Genomic DNA, 20,934 nt, shown 5'->3' with positions numbered 1-20,934 from the left:
AGTTTTCTCAGTTATTACTAGTTCCTGGAGTACACTTCTTCCTCTCCTTGTTCTTGGAATGTCATCTCTGTAGGTGACCCAGGAAGGTGCTCACCGCTATGCTCTGTTACACTGCAGTAGCTCATTGGACAGCTGATAATTATGAACAGCATCCTAATATCCCTATCCTAATATCCTAATATGAGAATAATGGAATATTGGATGAGTTAAAGTACAGTAAATATGTGCCACAGTACAAAACGTTATGTACAGTAATATGTGCCACATCAGTCAGAAGCAACCTTACCAGCAAGAGAAAACAAGGATTAAGAGAGTGTGTGTACTGAAAGCACAGGTTATGGCATTAGTGCAGCAAAAATAATAATTAAAAAAAAAAAAAAAAAAACAAAAAAAAAAACACAAATGCATGATTAAACATTTATTAAATAACAAATTACCTCCTTCATCTGCCCCAACATTTCAGGCACCTTTTCTACTTCTAAATCCAGCCAGTCTCCCTCTGCATCCTGAAGAGAGGCTGCAGCTTCTGCTGCATGTGACAGCAATGGCCTCCTCCTCTCTACCTTCCACTGTGCTCTCTCAGGGGAGTGGGATGGCCTAGAGCCAAACCCGTGGCATTTCTTCTAACTATATCCAACCCTAAAATGCCTTAGACCCTCTGATTTCTGCTTACTGTATGATGGGCCTCTATGTAATGCTGCAGGGATCTGGCCTACCCAAGGTTCTGTAATTGACAGTTTTACTATGCTTTTTGATCATCACATTCCTGGCCTCAGCATCTCTCACAGTCAACTGAAGAAACTTGACATATTGTATTAGGAAGAATATTAAATTAACACCTCCTTATAGGAAGTGCTGGAGACAAGACACATGCCCAGATGAACCATTCTTCTGCCTCAATCTGTCAATCCTTATGTCTGAACAAACAGAGGATTCAGATACGCAAAGCACCTAAGCAGGTTATTTTAGCAGCAGGCTCAATAGAAAGCGTCCATAGGAGTCCCAGAGAACACAAAGACACTAAGTAGCCAAGATATTTCTTTTAAAATATTCAATTTCGAGTAAATTGGTGATGACTCAAAATAAACATCCTTCTTGTCTACCCGTGAAAAGTCAAGCATGTGGCAGCCAGAGCTGCCCCCAGAGAAATCCATGTGGGTGCTTCTTCCCAGGATTAGCAAGGCATTCTCTACTAGAGTAAAAAGGAGAGAAAGGACAGTGAAAAAGGAAAAAAAGTCTATTTTTTGTTCTACATGTCTGCTACACCATCCCCAGGCCCTTCACTTCAGAGACGAGGGAAATAAAGTATGAATGGGAATTACTAGGGCATAGACTATTTCTCCTTCTAAATTTTAACAGTACTTTGGACAGGCACTCCTAATTACTTACTTCATGGGGGGGGATCTTCCTGCTAACTCACCTGAGAGAACAAGAGGAGTAAGTGCCTTCCGGCACTCTTCCCCTTAGGTCTAAAAGAGGAAAGCCCATCACCAAGAAACCATTTTCTGTTTTCCAGGTGATTACAAATGCCCCCAGTCCCTCAAATCCTTCCCAGCCTTGCAAAAAAAATTGAAGTATTATCGAGTTTAAGGTTGTAGTTTAAATTTGTCCCCTAGATGGTGACTTTAGTGGCAATGTGAATGCTGACCAGCTGACCCACCCACTGACCAGCCACCACCTCCTAAATCAAGCCCTCTGCCCAGTAATCCTATGCTATTTTTAGCTTGCTTCCCTGTGTGGGCACACCTTACCCATCAAATTAGCCCAAGAGAAGGTATGTCAAGTGTGGATAACCCTCCAGCAAAGCTGTTGCATCTTGTTAACTGCTGCAAGGAGGCAGAGAGGTTGCAGCTGCCCCTTGGGAGTCTGCATGTGTGGAAAGTCATTTCAGAGCTCTTTACACATTGTGAGTTAATGACTGGTGATTTCATTTATCTTCATTCTGATAATAAATAACAACTCCAATTTAGCACTTGTAGCTCACTGGCCTCGCACTCAATACTGCCTTTCTCCCCAGCAGAGCCCAACTGTTCAGGTTTCGTTCCTTCGTAGTCTCTTATAATTTTAATTAGGCTGAAAACCAAAACCCATAAGTTAATGCCTGTTGTTCCAGTATTGCCAGTTTTTAATCAATCTGCATATGCAAAAGTTTCTTTCAAAAACTGCACCGTCACCAGAAATCAAATCCAACAATTTTACCCCGCTGGCCTGAGTTTCATTACCAGAGAAATGATGATGGGGAGAGGTGAAAGCAGAGAACAGGAGCACTCGTAAAAGGCCTCACTAGCACAAATACACACACAGGAACACCACCAGCTGGGAAGTCAGCTCATACAGAAAAAAAGGGTCAAGTACTTTCAGGTTCTAGCGAATTATATTTAAATCAGGGTTTCACTGCATGCAGAACCAGAGCTGCTGGAATCTCTGGATATGGCTCCTATTACATGTCTGTTATTAATTGCCCAGTTAGTCATAGTTGGCCATTTCTTTGCTTAGGAGCTGCTGAACTCAAGGGCAGCGCACCAGGCTGCTGCAGACCTTCACAGTGCATTTCTATTGGCAAGTTATTGTCACAAGGGGTAACTACTCCTTCTCTATCACTCTGCATCAAATGTGCTCTTCTGCAGCTCCTTGTGCTGCTGGCAAAGGCCAGCGTCCCCGGGCCAGGCTGGGCGGCAGGCCAGGCTCAACCCCTCTGCTCCCCACACGGATGGCCCAGGGCTCCACCAGGCCCAGGGGGATAATTTGGTGTCTGTTTGCCCTGTCTGCTGTGTCCCGGCAGTGTGGTTATGGATCTGGGGCACACTTGGGGCAATGTGCACCCTGGCTTGGGCTGAAACACCAAGGCGTGGCTGAGGTGACCCTGCCAAGTCCCTGTGGGATCAGCATCGCCCGTCTTAACGGGTCACTCTTCACCTCTCTGACCTCCTTCTCACTTTATGGCTCCTGGTCTTTTGCACAAAATCTGCCATCACAAGCAGGTTTCCATGTTGGTTTCTGAGGCGGCCCCTCGGAAACGCGCCGGGACTGCGGAGCGGGGCCCTCTCCTCCCGCGGCCGCCAGGTGGCGCTGGGCAACTGCACCGAGACGCCGCGCGCCCCGCGGGGCCGCACCCGGCAGCGCCGCCTGCTGGCGGGGCGGGAACCGCAGCCAGCCGCTGGGGGGCGCGGCGCCCGCGGGGACACGGGGAGCCCACGGGGACACGGGGAGCCCACGGGGATGTGGGGAGCCCACGGGGACACGGGGAGCCCACAGGGACGTGGGGAGCCCAGGGGGACACAGGCAGGGGGACACAGGAAGCCCATGGGGACACAGGAAGCCCATGGGGACACGGGGAGCCCACGGGGAGCCCACGGGGACACAGGAAGCCCACAGGGACACGGGGAGCCCACGGGGACACGGGGAGCCCACGGGGATGTGGGGAGCCCACGGGGAGCCCACGGGGACACGGGGAGCCCACAGGGACATGGGGAGCCCACGGGGAGCCTATGGGGAGCCCACAGGGACACGGGGAGCCCACGGGGGCACAAGAAGCCCACAGGGACACGGGGAGCCCACGGGGATAAAGGGAGCCCACGGGGACATGGGAAGCCCACGGGGACACGGGGAGCCCACGGGGATGTGGGGAGCCCACGGGGATGTGGGGAGCCCACAGGGACACGGGGAGCCCACGGGGACACGGGGAGCCCACGGGGGCACGGGGAGTCCACGGGGATGTGGGGAGCCCACGGGGAGCCCACGGGGACACGGGGAGCCCACAGGGACGTGGAATCCCACGGGACGCCAGGATCCAGGGACATTGGGACCCCTGGGGACACGCGGCCAAGGGCACCAAGGGCTGTGCACACTAGTGGGTGCCCTTGCACAAACACGATCTCCGTAGCCACGCTGCCCACGCGTGCAAGACTGATATACACACACACGTGCACAGAGGAACCCACGCACACTCCGCCTTTTTCATGCCCCTGGGGCTGCTCCAATAAAGAACAAGAGAACAAAAGAATGAGCAAAAGAACACGAAAAGAATTAAAGAAAGATTTTTTTTAAAAATGCCCTCTCCCCACGACCACCACTCCCCTCCCCCCCCCCCCTCGTTCATATCCCTTTTACTCGATATGGCAAAAGAATCCATTTAGATGAAACTTTCCATTTGGCCTCCAAGCCTGTATGCAGGATGTTAAGGTAAAGCTTGCCAGTTTTTGTTCTTGAGTATCAAAACAGTAAGTTACTAATGCAGGACTCAATCTGTCTCTGAGTTAGCACTACTGAAATGAACCTAATTAAACCAGGAAATCACAGATTGTGCTGGATTATACAAAAAATAGTTTGTTTTTCAAAATTTAGAGATAACACATAGTCATCTCCAAAAACAGCAGTCTGAGGTTTTAACAGCATATTAGCAATAGGTGATAAAATTATGCAGTGGACATAATTAGTTCCCCATTTTTATCCCATCCAACCCAGTCCCTGGATTCCATTTTTATGAACAAAGTTATCTCAATTTTATCATGGAAAACCACATTCTTTTAAATATTTGTAACTTTTTAAATTCAGCCTTGTTTAATTCAGATAAAAGGAGGAGACATGGAGTCTAAATGAAATTTGTTTAAAAGGACTAGAAGAAACTTCTCTAAGCACCATAATTTCAAAGCCAATGCTGTTGAGACTTTCTCATTTGAGAATGAGGTGGTGGAATTCATCACTGTCTTGTTTTAAGACACATAGATTTTGGAGCCAAATTCAAAACTAAGAGCACAATCATAACTTATCATTTTTTAAAATTTCCATCCTGTTTCTTTTCATTGCTTTCATTCCTGAACTGAAATGCTGAAACCCTGAATGCTAAAAAAACTCCAGCAACTTCATTTCTGTCAACAGACTGCAAAGAAACATCTTGATAATATTTCATAGGGCTGACACATCCTCATTCTGGTATTATGGCTGTTGAAGACAAATTGTCAAACTCCTACACATTTTCAACATATTGGTTCTGATTTATTAAACCAGTAATTTTGAAAGCTATCATAGAAGACTAAATTTCATTCAATTCCTGTTCAGCACTGTGGAAATGGGGAAGCAGAATTAATACATTTCATATTATACACTACCCAGAGATTGTGTGCTTAAATAATATTGAATTAATACAATTAAATTGTTACTTATTCTGTAGTTGAACCACAAATATGCTTGTTGGCATTCCAGATATGAATATTTCAGGCTATTCTGACTAGGCATGTGTGGTATGTTATGTTTTATTTTAGTTTTCCTTCTGTGGGCAATTGTCATCCCTAGGAGAAATCTGCTATCTGATCAAAGTTCATATGAACTTCAAACGAGATTTTAGAATTATTTTTATGATACTGACTTAAAGCTCCTACTCCCATCATGACTGGTTTACTTTGCTTGCAAGAGCACAAATACCTTTTAAATCCTGTACATCAGAAATTATTAATTTCTTTTTCACCTTTGCTTTCATCTGCCCACTTCCAGGATATATCTTATGCATGCTTCCCCACCTTAATAAATGTACATATTTAAAAAAGGTAGAGCTCAAAATGAAGGAGAGATGAAGGATTTTGTGGGGATCTGGAAATTACAGATTTTTAATCTCTGTACTGTATATCCCTGGGTTTTGATGGGCAAGCCAAGCACCTTTGCTTTCTGTAGCAGCTCTAGGGTGCCAGCCAGTTTGAGCCCTGCTTGCTCCCTTAAAGCACCATGTGCTTCACACATTATTTTGCAACCACCACATCCCGAAGTTCAAAATTATTCCCTAGGCATGATTTGGCTCCATTCCGCTAAACTTTGTTACAGACTGAGAAAGGAACATCCTCTCTGTTTGGAGCCCATTGCCCTACAAGAAAAATCAGACAAGGAATCAAAATTTTATTATAATCAGAGTATACCAGGCTACAGACTGAAGTCTGAAGAGCAGTATCAGGGAACAAGCATGTCAAATCCAAGTCTACTTAGGGATCTTTGCCACCTTTCCATAAGTTCGAAGAAAGTCTGAGACTTTCAGCAATGAGAGGCACACGGATAAGATATTTAGAAATAGAAACAGGCACTCATTATGAAAACTGCAAAAAGTCCCTTCAGATATATTAATAGTATCCTCATTAGCCTCTTATCTGACTCAGAGAAACCCTACAAAATGTTGTTCTCAATAAAATGACAGCAAATGTGTTACAGAAGTTGATGACATTTCTGTTGATGTACAAGCGTGTTTCTTCTCCCTCCATCTTTCTCCATCCTCAGAGTAGCCTGTAACTTACTCCTCATTTTATATAATCACTTGCTGTTACCTCTGCTGTGCTAAATACTCCGGAAGTGAAAATGTGTGCTTCAAATACCACAAATGCTAAAGCTTCAAGCAGTGGCAATTTGAACATGGAGTAAAACCCCACAGCCCATACTTCAGGAGGCAGAGCTGTTACTGCAGACCACAAGGAATGTAACACCACCATGGAGAAAGAAAATGCCTCCCTGGCTTGGTTTCCACGAGGTGTCAACTTTTATGGGTCCTATTCCCACTTAGCTACTTTATAAAGTGCTCACATAGTTAGAATCAGGCTCACAGTCAAAAAGACAAAGTCACAGCAGCAAATGCTGTGCAAGTACTACTGATATGAGATTTTACATGTGCCTGTCAATTACAAAAAGCAGTGGAGAGTAGAAGATATAATAAATATGGGATTTTCCCTCCCTGCATCATCCCAGACATACACATACTTGCTTAAGTGCAGCACTAAAAAGCCTAGATGGGGGAGGAATTGTAACTGCAGGAACCTTTGGGAATTTAAAAAACTGACCTCAAAAGACAGGGAGCAGAGCAGTTCAGTTGGCTGCTGAAAGAATAAATAGTACATCAGCAATTGAGACTGCTAGGAAGAATTGCTATTCATCTGCATCCAGGAGAAGGAAAGTTATGCTGCCCCTAGGAGAGAGGGCAGAGAAGAGACTGAGCACTGAAAAGCAGAAAATCCTTACACTTCTTGCAGTTAATTATTTTCATATGCATTAACTCATTTTGAAATTTTTGTTGAGCATATTGAATATATGGTACAAGGCAGAGGGTAGTAAAATGAACAGGACTCTCTTCATTGTTATGCTCTCAGAGTTGAGACTGGCTCTGTGTTTTCCTGTGAAGAAGGGTTTTATTGGCAAAGGCACATTAGCTTCTGTCCTACTCTCAGAAAATTCTTGATGCTGTGTTCTAGAGAAGGAAAAGAAAAAAGGGAAAAGGAACCATAGAAAGCATGCATGCTACTTAAATCCTTTTGGGCTCCAATGCCTCAAACATGAGATCTGAGTGCTGGAAATCTGGTCTTTCAATTGCATTGACTCTGACACCCAAGTAGGGGCAATAAAGGAATTTCCATGCCAATGATTTTAGCACAAAACAAGTAATGCCAGCAACACCAGTTTAAAAAAAAAAAAAAAAAAAGAAAAAAAAAAACAGCACACACACGCACATCTGCTTTCTGTAGAAAATCTCGATGCTTCGTTACAAAGCTTCTGGCAGAGAGCTGAAAACTTCTTGGGTTTTCAATGACCCTTCGAGTTGTTAAGTCTAATGGTGTTCTAGTCATGTTTGGGACAGAAGTTTAGGTACCATGGGAGTAGAACTTCCTGGAAAAAAGCTAAGACATCAGGCAATTTCTATGGCTAGAGTTAAGAGCATTTTTAAGGCATCACCTTTCATATTCAGGCACCCACACTGGAAGCTGGGTGTTTACATCCCACTCCTGACCCTTTGCTGCCTGCAAAGATTTCTGCAGCTTTGCTGCACATTGATGTACCCACAGCAGAGTGCCAAGGATGTTGATAGTTTAGCACCTAGTCACATTCTATTTCTGACAGGTTAAACCCAAGGGAGTAAATCACTGTCATGTCTCAAAGCACTTTTTTTTTCTTTTTTGTTTCCCATGTCTATTTTGACAGCCAAAGAGTTATTCTGCCTATTCTGCTCTCAGCCTAACAGGATGCATTGTATGAAAAAGTTACAGCCTGTCACAATCCTGAAAATAATTTGCTGGGTATCATTTTACTCCCCTTGACTATCCGATGTTTGTCTCCAATCATTAAATAAGGCAAAAGCAGTAAGTATTTTTGCTAACATTTTAAAAGTTAATGGAATCCAAGGAGATTTAACTATCCTTTCAATACAACTGGTTTGTTTTTAAAAATGTTAATTTATCACATATCCCAGCTGGAGACCAGGTTATCAGTTAGAGTTGAAAACTTACTCCCTTATCAACACAAAATGCTTCAACGACAGAAAACAAAAACAATGTTGTAGGATGCAGTAGAAAGAGCAAGAAGAATTTAGGCAGAGTGATAGTAAGTCAAAATGAAAATTGGCAACCACACTAGAGCTCAACAGAAATTCAAACTTATTGATCCCAAGTTTCACTTTACATTTTCTACAAAATATATTAAATATGGCCAATGTCAACAACAATAACATGATTAACTAAAATAAATCAACACCCAAAGTGATACAAGGTCAGACTTAAGAAAGAGGGGTGGAAAATCACAGAATTTCAGAATATTCTGAGTTGGAAGGGACACTCAAGGATCATTGAGTCCACTTCTTAAGTGAATAGCCCATACAGGAATCAAACCCACAACCCTGGTGTTATTAGCACCATGGTCTAGCCAACTGAGCTAATATTAATTTTCTTTCCAAACTGGGTTGCATAAGGTCTTGAGCAACCTGATCTACAGGGAGGGAAGGTGGGACGAAATGACTTTTAAGGTCTATTCCAACCTATTAACATTATATGATTCTATGATAAAACCTAAATGCTTGCATGTAAATAAAAATAAAGTATTGTCTCCAATACTTTATTTTTATTTCATTTTTTGCTTTTGAAATTAGAGAGAGGAAAACAAGTAGGCGTTTCACAGTTAATTAATCTCCCGTGTAAATTCATTTACCAGGATTGTGTATACTAAGCCATCTTGTCTAAGGACACAGAAGGCTGTGTGCAAGTTTAAAATCATTAACTATGGTTATCTGATAACAAGCCCCAAACCTGCAACATCCAAGTTTATTTAAACTGAAAGGATGACAAACATGAAAGCCAAGCACTCCTACTCTTTTCAGCCTTCCCTTCATTGTACCACCAGCCAAAAGGGTCTTGGACTGTCCATAAAATGTTTGGCAAACAAAGGCCTGTTTAATTGACAAGCTATTGCTTTTACTGCTTCCTATCACAGTTTGAGGGAATATTTTAGATCCAAATCAATTCTGCACACAAGCGTTCCCACAAGATGCCACACGCATTCTCATTTGAAGCCACTTACAAGAACTGCTACAGCCTTTCTCATAAAACCTTTGTCTTCACTGGGAACTTCTGGAACCACGTGCAAGCCTTTCATCCCCTGATGGACAGCAGGTTCTTTTTTTTGCTTGTTTGCTTACTTTAACCAGGTTCTTTGTTTTCTACCATCTTACTGCTTTGTTTTTACTTTAAGATAGGTCCTTGCCTTTGCATGGAGTGAGTTACAGCAGACGTGTTTGTAGTCCTAATTGCACCCCAATACCCATAAAAAATAGTCTCCTCATCAGAAGCTGCCTGTTAACAGCTCTCCTTTATTGCTAAAGCTCATTGTAGTTAATTCTTCTTTGTCAGTAAGAATAATCAATCTCAGTCTGTTAATTAGGAAAAGTTTAACAGGGGACAGACACCTGACAGCATAAGCTCCGTTCCTTTTCTGTCAGAAACAACAGCAACCTGCACTCATGGTATAAGCCCTTATTATCACCATTTAAAAGTGGTCAGCATTACTGTTTTCTTTATATGCTTTAGGAATGCAAAATCCACCCTGCTTTGTGTATTTATTTCCTTTAAATGACTAGAAGTCCTGGACACTTTTTCTCTATACTGCAATGCCCCATTTAGGAGTGTTGTTAATCAGCATTCATTTGGGCTACTCAGGTACCCAAGAAGCTTTAAGTCTTTCATGGCTTCTAGTACCACTTCATTCATTCATTCATTATCACAATACCATCTTTGATCATAAAACTGGAAAGACAGTCTCTGTCTAAACAAGAGCATTATAAAGTTAGAACAGCTTCCTCCAGTTCCTCAGCATTTTTATCCTCCTTTTCTAACAGGAAAAATTCCCCACAGAAATCTGCTAAATCATGCTTTCATCTTTCTTCACATTCTTTTTCCACGTATTTTTTCTCTCAGGAACAGAATCCATGTCCTTTGTGTAAAGCACAACAGGCACTCATGTTTTACTGCTGCCCATACATGCCATCTCAGAAATAGTAACTGGGTAGTGCTACCTGTATGAAATGATGGACAAGGAAGAACAGCTGGAGGCAAACTCCTCTGACAGCACAACCAGAGGAGCAGGAACTGTGCTGAAGCATGGAAGGCAAATTTGAGCCAAACCCTGAAGAGTAGGAGGGACAAGAAAAAAACTTCAAGGAAGAAAGGGATATGAGAAAGAGGCTGTGTGTTGTGAGCCCATGATCTTAAAGAGTATTCCAGACCTTAAGGGTGCTGCTCAATACCTCTGTTTCCTTGGGAATGCACCCAAACAGGGCACAGTCTCTCACTGCATAGAAAGACTCATTTGATCCTCACCAAAATTAAAAGTATGATGAAGGGTTTGTGCAGCCTGAGCTGGGAACACACTCTGAGTAGGTGAGCTAAGAAGCTCTGCAGGTAGGAGAGACGTAGGATGAAAGTCAAATATCCACAGAGGGAGGAAATGAGATCTTGACACAGAAAAATGTGTCTGAAATTCTAAGATTTGAAGTGCTTATGAATAAAAATTATTTACACTGAATCATGCCCACTTGCACTGCTATGCCAGAGTCTACTTCTATTTTAGAAAAATTATGAATATTTTTAGGGGTTTTTTTTAACTTTCTTTCTTGAATCTTATTAAAATAATTTTTAACTATTCCTCAGAGATGTGCTTTTTGAGAGAAATCAGAAAAAAATATTTTAAATGGCTATGCAAGTTTATAAAAGAAAAAACATGCTGGTTTCAACTTTTATTTTTAAATGTCCAAATTTTTATTTAACACTGGTATTTCCAAAATTAAAGGAATTTCATATTTTAGACATGGCCCAGATAGTGTACAATCCCCATGAAAGCAGGTATACCTTTTGAAGCCTGAAGAAAATCAGATAAAGAAAATATAAATAACAGGAGAATGCCTATGTCTCCATGCTTCATTATTTTTCTTGCTGAAGTTCAGCACATACCAAGTCCTTGCTCTTCCACAGCCACACTTCATCTACCTGCAGGAGTGTTTTTTTTATTAGAGTACCAGGAAAGCCAAACTCTCTAGCCTTGCAAAAACCTGCAGACAAAATGATGGGGTATTCCCAGACAGACACAGTGACCAACCCTCCACATCCCATTTCTGAGCACTCCCTGGTTTCAATTTGCATCCACCCATAAACCAACCACTTTACTAATGTCACTAAATTTGAAGATGTGAACACTGCTCCTACCAAAAGACCAACTCTTTGCTTTTCCACCCCTCACTACAACTCCTTGTCTCTGTTTCTTAGCACTAGAGTAAGGGCAGACAGTCTCTGCTGCAGTTTGGAGCTGAATCAAAGCAGCTGAAGTACATGGAAATTTGGGAAGATCAGCATTTGGCACTGCACTAAGGATGGAAATTTGAATTTGAATTATCCTCAGCCTTTACTGAGGCTACATTTAATTGCGCATTCCCCTGAGTTTACCAGTAGACTGGTGTACCTCTCCCACTGTCTTTTGTGGTGGGAATGTATTCCAGCAGCTCCCAATACCAGTTAAAGCCAAGCCTTTAAAGCAGTATCAGGGTGCTTAATCACCCAGCTGACTGCAGGGACAGGATTGGTCTTGGCTATCTTCAGCCATCTCTGAGGCCAGGAGCTGGGTAGGCTCCTCCTCTAGTTAGTGGAGGAAGATAAGCATCTGCAGAGAGTAATCTATCCCACCTCTCTCTCTCTTTGAATTAACTGAAGAGGAGCCCAGATAAGTAGTTCAGATCAGACACATTACTTCTGAATAGCTGCAGCTAGACAAGATTAATTCCACCCTCAGCATCCAAAACACTAACATATGTAGTTTCTCATTACTTATCACAGTTTGGACGTCTGTTACTCATTGATTTAGAAACAGATTTTGCCATTGTGATTTCCTTTTCTTTGTGCAAAACGTTTATTATTCAGTATTTGTATCCTAGCACGCAGGAATATAAGTGACAAGACATTTCCTGCACGCACACACCCACAAGTGCACCTGCAGACCAGTAGCTGGACACATCTTGAACCCCTCTGAGCAGTGGTTTAAAAGCCCCAGATGATGCAAAGGAGATTGAGCAGAGGCTCCTTTCTGACTCAGCTCTCCAAGAGCCTCCAATCCCTGCACTCTGCTTCCAGCTATTTGGGTTTTATTTGTTCCAAATCATTTTGGAAGGGCAGCTAAGAGGACAGCATCACTTTTGTGAAACAATGCTGTTTGGGGACCAGACACAAATAACCACCTGCTGATGGTCACTCCCGGGACATGTCTCTCTGCAGGACTGACAGACAGCGCAACTTTTCCCACTCCCAGCAATGCCATAACCCAGCCTCCACTTCCCAAGCATGTCCGCTTCCCTTCTCCCTGTAGGGGTGTGGAGCAAGGCCGGCCCGGGGCCGCAGTGTCTCCACGGGGCTGCGCGCTCCCAGCGTGGCGGTGCCTCGCACGGCCGCATGCCTCGCATGCCGGAACACGCAGCGCCCACGGTCTGGGTAACAGCACTCAAAGGAGTCAAAAGGGGCTACTTATGAGGTTGGATACTACCACCTAAAGATAAGCTTCTCCATGGTTACCGCTCTCACGCAAGGTCACTTTTCTGCCAAAACTCCTCTCCTCCCTCCCTGGCCCTGTCTCCTTCCCCCTCCACTATTTTTTTTTTCCAAACGTGCTACATCAAAGGAGAAAATGAAAACATTTACGATAATCATAGTCTGACTATTTTAATGCAGGCTGTAGGAAAGGAAACGTGTAAGCCAAGCGCTCTTACTGTGCAAGCAGAAACACACTCTCGACCTCATAAAAGTAGTATCTGAGAAATAGCACTTGATTAAAGAAGCCAGTCCTTCGTTTAAGTAGGTGCTTATGGTAGGGAAAACAGCCAGCGTTTCCCTAGAACAGGCCACTGGCCTATCACAAAAAGCAGGAGCAGGCCAGACAGATGAATTATTGTGAGACAGCTGGGTTTCAGCCGGGGTGCAAGGAGATCCCTATTATCCCGTCCACCTTTCCTACACAAATGCCTCTCCCCAGAGAAACTGAGTCATTAAAAGCCAGCTCGTTCACTCCTGACAGGCAATATGCATTGAGTGAGAGGTGATACATTCTCATTTTCAGCAAGAAATCTTAGTCGCCCCAAGGAGCAGCTCACTTAGGAGAGCAGTAATGGAATACTGGGCCTTTCATCTCCGCCTCGCCGCCACGAGCGCTGCCTGGCTCGGTAACAACCCAAAAGTTATTAGTTAATGGCTGGTTTTGCTGACCTCCACGAAATGAGTTTGGTAGGTTAGGTCTGGTTTTCAGTAGACAACAGCTAGGACCACAAGTCGTGTTAAACAGGAACCACATTAATGAGTTAAGCACCCAGCAGGTAAGGACCGAGTGAATTGCCCAGGTGCAGCCATGTCATTGCTTTCTCTGCCCTCCAGGGCCATGGAACACATAGGAAGCCCTCCATCTGTCCAGCCTGCTCCACCCAGATGGGGACCCCCAGCTCCCAAGATCCCAGTTATGTCCTTATTTATATAAACAATGTGTTAAAAACAAATAAACAAACAACAGCCATTTCACATTCTTTGAGAGCTCAGTAGTATCTAGTAGGCACCATTTGGAGCTGATAATACTACAAACCTGAACTGCCAAACTGATGTCCAGAAATGTGTTCCCCCAGTCCCGATCTGCAGATGTGCACTTTCTTCTGGATACATCATTTTGCAGCAATAAAAATACTTTATTTAAGTAACTCCTCATTTTAATACATTTAGTGAGATCAACCTTAGCAGATCAACCCTACATCCCTCCAGGAAAACGAACCACAGCCATCCCTCTTTACTTTCTTCCTATTCAATGGCATCCGTAGTCCCAAGTTTGGGCTACCCCTGGGATAGTGATGGCCTGTGGATTCCAGAATCCTCCATCATTTGAAGAGCTTGCTCCCAAGAAAATGCAGAGTAGCAGAGAAAATGCAGAGAGTAGCTGGAATCCTAATACCGTGTATAAGGTATAGTATCCCCAAAATACCTTAGCAGCAGTTTGTGCTACTTTATATGCCAAGTTTCCACAAAAGACTGAAATCCCAGAAGAAATCTAATTTAGGTTGAAGAGCTTCCGTCCATCTGTTAAAGCCTGCACAAATTACAGCACATCACACACAAGCCTGTTTCCATCACTTTGCATGACTAGATAGGCATCTTCAAATAAGACATCTATCCACCAACTGCTTAGATAAGAGATTCACTGAGGACCCATTCCCAAAAGGGAATGGATGCAAAGCAGGGGCTATCACAGCCCTGAGGTTGCCTCCTTTATTGACTTCAAATTTAAATCACATAGGAATTAGCACAGGCTCTTGTTCCGGGGGAAACCAGCAAGAGGGTAAAAAAGGCTCTGCAGAAAGATGGAAGGAAGGTCGGTGTGGCTCACACATAGATGGCACCTCTTTAGCTGTCAGAAAGATTCAGCCTGAGAGCTGGACATATTATACAGATGTCATTAACATTCAAAACACTCATACTGTCTTTCTTGGAAGGCATGGTTAAGTGGTTTTAAACTTCTTACTCACAATAGTTGATGCATTCCCTTCTCTAACACAGCTGAGACTGGTAACTCTCAAGGTCAGATCTTCAGGTGTGACCCTTTATTTCTTTGCACTGCTCTCCAGTGTAAAGGTACCTCCCTCCAGTGTTCTCTGCACAAAAGCTTTTGATAATCAGAGAACAAAGGAAAGCTGGTCAAGGAGATGCTGGTACACCAATAGCTGGGCAATAGGCAATATCTGTACAGACATGAAAGAGCAAAGCAGAACCCAAAAAGACTCAAGCATGTCTCCAAACTTCTCAACCATTCAGACCTGCCCTACCTGAGGAACATAACTAAGGAAAGCCAGAGTGTAAAGCTACTGCTTTACAGCTGAAGCAAGAGAGGGACCCACCAAGTACAGAGGGAGTTCTCAGACTGGGACTAAAGGCATTCAGCAGAGCAGGAGCCCAGGGCATATATCACTGTGACATGTGTGACAGCATGTTTTCATTATTACAGGATTAAAACTTTTTTTTTTTTTTTAATTACCTTAGCACCCTGATCTCTGCACGAGCAGTGTGACTTAATGTAAATTAAGTTTGCAGGAGTTTTTTCCCCACAGAACAGTTCAAGTACTCTGCAGCAACTTCCTTAAATCAGTGTATATGTGCAAAGTTACATTAATTTTTGAAGTCTATCATTCCTCCTTTTTTGATTTTATTTTATTGATGCAGAAGAACTGTACCTGGTACTATTTTATTGGCATTCTACTGAAATGTAAAGTCTTACATATTCTGCTGGTAACCGGCCCACAATCTGCAACAAAAGCAGCTATTTGAACTTTATGTTTTACTCATCTCACAGATTACAGAAAGAAAGCCAAATTTATCTGTCCCAACTCATACAGCATTATCTTTTTATTTAATGGAAGAGAAAAAGAAGCCTGCACTCATTACTCAAAGGATGCAATTATTACTTCCTCTCTCTATATTGTTGCTAGTCAAGAATAAAATCCAGGATATGACCTTTTCATCGAGCATCAAGCCAAAAATCCACCTGGGACAGCCACAGGAGGCAACCCTCATTCTTTCACTCAGTAAGTCAGAGCAAAGGCCCTTGTTGCATATAGTTGAAAGGAATCCTTTGAAAAGTTTGGCTTAAAGAAGCATCTAATAAATGCTGATCAATAGATGAAGGCCAAAAAAGATTTCTGTCTCCTCCTGCATGATCTTATCACAAAAAAGACACTAATTCAACAGATCAGCTCTCTCCCAAATAACCTGCTCCAACTGCATACAGTGTAAGGCCACAGAAAAGATTATAAACTCAAATTGTGAGTGATACAATGTATTAATGCCATAAATTCTTTAACAGAGACCTGAATTCCAAGAGACGAAAGCATAATAGTGTTGGATTCCTTATATTTTTAGCTTTGTTATGGCAATAATAATGTGCCTTTTGAAGTTAATACAGGGAGATACAATGCCAAAAGGCAAATACTTACAATACAAGAGCACTTGGTACATTTATTTCCTTCAGGCCTAAATTCTTCTCCTTCATTGTAAAGTCTCCCTTCAAATACACAACCTGGAAAACAGCATTTGAACAAGATAGAATGCTGAGTTTTCTCTCTAACAAGCCCCACTGTACAACAGTATAAAAAGTAAATCGTACCAACCTCTCTGATACAGAATCATGGACTTGTTTCAGCTGGAAAAGACTCCCAAAATATCAAATCCAACCTTTGACTGATTACCATATAGTCAAGTAGGCCATGGCACTAAGTGCCACATCCAGTCATTTCTTGAACACCTTCAGGGATAGTGACTCCAACACCCTGGACAGCCCATTACAAGGTTAAAAACCCTTTCCATGCTGAAATTCCTCCTGATATCATCAAGAGAGACTGAACGTCCCCTGGTGCATCTTGAGACTATGTCCCCTTGTCCTGTGACTGGTTTCTTCTCCCAGAAGAAACCAATCCCCACCTTACTACAACCTCCTTTCAGGTAGCTGTAGAGAGAGGATCACTCCAGAACAAAACAAATCCTGAACAAATCCTTGAGAAACCCTAAATGTCTTTTGTGCAGAGGAGGTAGGGGGAGAGGGGGAAAGATATCCTTCTACAGCAGATAAATTTGAAAAAATGAAGATGAGGCAAGGCTAAGTCTCCTATTAGAAGTGCTTTTAAAACAGCTTTTTAGGCTGCTTGCTTTTTAATAATTCATTCTTACTCACTGAGTTTATACTAGATGTTAGCAGATATTATATCTAATCAAAATATAATAAATCCATTATATCATGACTGGAGCAATGCTTACCTTCAAAATTTCTGATAAAATCAAATTAACCTAAAAAAATGGCACACCTGCCACTGTGCTTCACAAAGGCAACCCATTCTCACTCCCCTTCATAATTTAATCTCCTTTTTTTACAATTACTCTTATCCTTCCCTTCCTAAGAAAATCATGGTCATTAGTCATGCAAACCCACCTTTCAGACTCTCTAAAAAATGACATAAACACACCTGTGAATATCAGCACAGAATATTGCCTATGCATCCCCTGGTCTGCATGTCCTCTACTAAAATATATTAAATAAATATTGTGTTATATTGTAATACATTGTGAGTCACCAGTCCACATCTTAGTAACTTGTAGAAGGAGCCTCCCAGGTGATTATAAGTATCATTAGAAATACAGTTACAAATGTAGAATAGCATCTTAACCATGAAATCTCACCTGGACACACAGGACAACACATTCCCCTGAGTTTGGAAGGATTTTTGCAATGAACAACACACTGTACTTCTGATTCTACTATCACTCCTTCCTGGAAAATAAGCAGATTAGACACATTTATTGTTAGTGTTGTAGTTGCTTTAACAAGTCAAAATTCACAATTACATTCAGTAGAATTAAAGTCCACAACATGCCACAAAGCACTGGGTTTCAAAACTTCTTTTCTTTCAGTACCTGCTGCCTGGTATCAGGATTTAGGTTAATCCACAGTCAAAAGACCCACTTCAGTCTCCCTGACTCCAGACACAGGATTTGCCTTAAAATGCATCAGGTAAAAAACCCAAGCATCCTCTTAGGGAAAGGAATCCTGCTTTATCAGGAATCCTTAACCTCAGTAATCTGCCATGCAGCTCTGGTGAAAACAGGCCAGACACAAGGCATTCTCCTCCCTCTCCTATTGGAGGAAAATAGACTTAGTAAGCAGATAAAAGCATCTTGTTCTGCAGAGGAGAGACGCTTATCTTTGATATTTTGCCTGATAACTATTAGTAAATTAACATTTCCTGTACTTATTCGAGAAGTCAAGAGTCCTGAACAAACCTGAGTGTGAGGGTCTATGTATAAAAGCTGCTATCAGTTTTTTTTCTACTCACAGCTGTTTGAGGCAAAGTCAAATTTGTTTCTTAAATGTGTAGATCTAGGCTAAATAGAATCACCCAGTTTTGCATTTAGACACTGAAAGAGGCAATAAAGAACTGACCACATGCAACATATCTAAATTCATGTCGTTTCTTTTCATTAGGTGCAAAGATACAGAATACTGGTCCAGCTTCAGTCATCTCAGTGTACTTATTTTCAAAAATTAGTTGGTTTCACAGAGCAGGCATTTTACAGAAAAAGAGAAAAAACTCTTGAAACTCTTTTCTCCTCTTAGTAGAAGCTCTTCATATTCACAAATCTCTTCTTTGACATTCTTAGTAGTTGCCTGAGTGTTACTGTTAAAACCAGATCAAATTGTCAGCAAAAATAGCACACCTATTTACTGACATAAGCTAAAATCACCTACATAATTACTTGGTTTGAGCCTGACAATGAAAATGCTATGGTTGCTGATAGCCAAGCTACCAAAAATACCACTGTGTTAACAGTGCAGGAGCCCAGGAAAAAAGATTTGGTTGTGGGTTTTTCTTAAAGAAAGGTAAAACTCATGGACACATACACACAGAAGTATCCAATTACTAAAATAATTTGTATCTCAAAAAAGACTTAGAATGCTGAAGAAAAAAGGACTTACTTCAAGGTCAAGACAGCAGGAAATGGCATGGCTGTGTACCTTTCCTTCAGCAAAGTTTGGATATTGGGATACTCAAGTCATTTAAATCCTATACTTCTGAATATTTGGTTATAGCTGGCTGCATCTGAGTGGATTTAAATTACTTTAAATGCAAAGTCCATATTGTGCTTTGGGCATTCAATATTTCAGGTTATTTGGATTGGATAAATGAAGGCTCAGGATTTCCTGGGAAAAGCTTATAACTCAATTAGCACAATTTTTATGACATCCTTACCTGGCACTGGTATGTAACACAGGGATTGCTGGGGAGCTGCCATTTCATGGAGCTGTTGTACGTATTTCCTTCAAAACTGCAATCTAGAGGATGAGAGAGAAGCCCATCAGTTCAGCTGAACAATATCTTGTGGAAGGCTGATGCTGAGGATCATATGGTAACATCCTAAATGCAACCCATCCTCTATCCTGGGTTAACAGAAGAGGTAGAGCTGAGATGAAAGAGAAGTATCGTGTCCTGGGAGGACTGGCAGCACTACTCCAGACACCTGCTGCTGATGCCCAACTGGCCAAACTCCTTACTAACTCTAACTGGTTGAGAGAAACCAAAATCAGTGATAATTCACTTAAAAATGGATGTCAGTGCTTACTCTGCATTAAGGAACTACTCGATTACTCAAGGACTGGAATGGGGAGAGGGAGGAAAGAGGGCAAAAGAAGAGCTGTAAGCATTCATCATCTAGCTTGGCCATGCTATCTTCATCCATTAACCGAAGCCCTCGGGAGAGCTCTTCAGCAAGCACAGCTCAGCATGGATGAGCTGACACTGGCAGAGCTACCTCTCCTTAATGCCTTTCATATTCATGAGAGAAGGGATCACCATCCACATGAACTAAAAGCCATCAAGTTCTCACGTGTGTATGTGTGTGTGGTGAATCCTGTGGGGAGACATTTTGGACTGTCATAGAGTTTGGCTTTATTCATCTTGGTGTGCTATATGACAACTCTGTTAACAGAAAACAGGTTTGTTTGACCGTGCACTGGATCGACCCACATTTATTTTGTGCAAAATGAATTTTCATGGAGCTTATTTGGAAATAAGCAAACAACAAAAAAATCATTAATTTTCACATTTTTGATTACATTTTCCTACTAGTTTCCCTTCCTTTTTGGTTTTCTCTTTTGCCATTTTCTGGTATTTTGCAAAAAAGAAAACCAAAAAAGAACACAAAGACTCACCAGAGAAGCAAAACCAGAAAATACTTACAAAGAAGAAATATAATATTTGTTTTTAAAGAGTTAGCTTATTAATGCAAAGTAATTTCAACTAAAAAATAATTCTTTGGAGACCTAGAGTGGTTCCGAGAAACATTTTGGAAATAACACATACCCCATTTTCTGTGGGAAAAATGCCCATTTTCCATTCATTGATTTTAGGTTTTTTTCCTAGTATATTTTATTCAAAATTAGCTCAATCAAAGAGCCCATGAAACCAACAAGAGTCTTGCCAAAGCTGCAGGATCACAAAGCTACAATCAGTCAAACAATGCCCACGGCACTATTCTGTTTCTACACCCTACCTCAGCAACTAATCTAAGTCTTTCTCTGCTGTGCAGGGTGCACTGTCCTATTTTGGAATAAGTTTTATTTCCTTCTGAAAATAAAGGCAATTCATCAGCTCTACACCAGTAAATCTTTGAGCCCACTGTAAAAGAAAACTAAAGAGTCACAGCTCTGAGGTACTCAGGACCTTAAAGTCTCCTTAAAATAATTCTGAATTCAACACAAAATTTAAAGGAATCATGATATATAAAGATAATTTGCAAATGTGTTAACTGCCTCCATTTAAGTTCTTAAATTACAGAAGACTTGTACTTCATTACTTGTAGTAATCAGAAATCCTTTTTCCAGGATAATTACAGAGCAACATAGGGGAATTTTGTAAATGCTGTGGCCATTTCACTTACCTAAGCTGAAACAGGTATATTTTGAAAAGAGATGATCAATAGTCTCAAAGTTGGCTCTGATAATTTCATCTTTGACAAACATTTAAAGGCACAAAGTATACATCTGAGTCTCATATTAAGTAGAAAAGCCCCGATGAAATTATTTTGAATAATA

General features: G+C 41.8%; 1 protein-coding gene across 5 annotated transcripts in view; it reads right to left on the bottom strand.

Annotated features, from left to right (window-relative positions):
* BMPER (BMP binding endothelial regulator) overlaps window positions 1-20,934 on the bottom strand; it is a 150,426-nt gene that overhangs the window by 92,902 nt on the left and 36,590 nt on the right. For all 5 annotated transcript variants that reach the window (XM_072925835.1, XM_030266978.4, XM_030266976.4 and 2 more), the window contains 3 exons: window positions 19,094-19,176; window positions 17,526-17,616; window positions 16,289-16,371 (listed from right to left, as the gene is read on the bottom strand). In XM_072925835.1, the coding sequence (XP_072781936.1) occupies window positions 16,289-16,371; window positions 17,526-17,616; window positions 19,094-19,176 (257 nt within the window). The remainder of the gene's footprint in view (window positions 1-16,288; window positions 16,372-17,525; window positions 17,617-19,093; window positions 19,177-20,934) is intronic.

This window comes from Taeniopygia guttata, chromosome 2 (genome assembly GCF_048771995.1).
Source record: "Taeniopygia guttata chromosome 2, bTaeGut7.mat, whole genome shotgun sequence".
NCBI lineage: Eukaryota > Metazoa > Chordata > Aves > Passeriformes > Estrildidae > Taeniopygia > Taeniopygia guttata.
The sequence above is the reverse complement of the archived record's forward strand: the minus strand, read 5'-3'. Positions and strand labels throughout refer to the sequence as shown.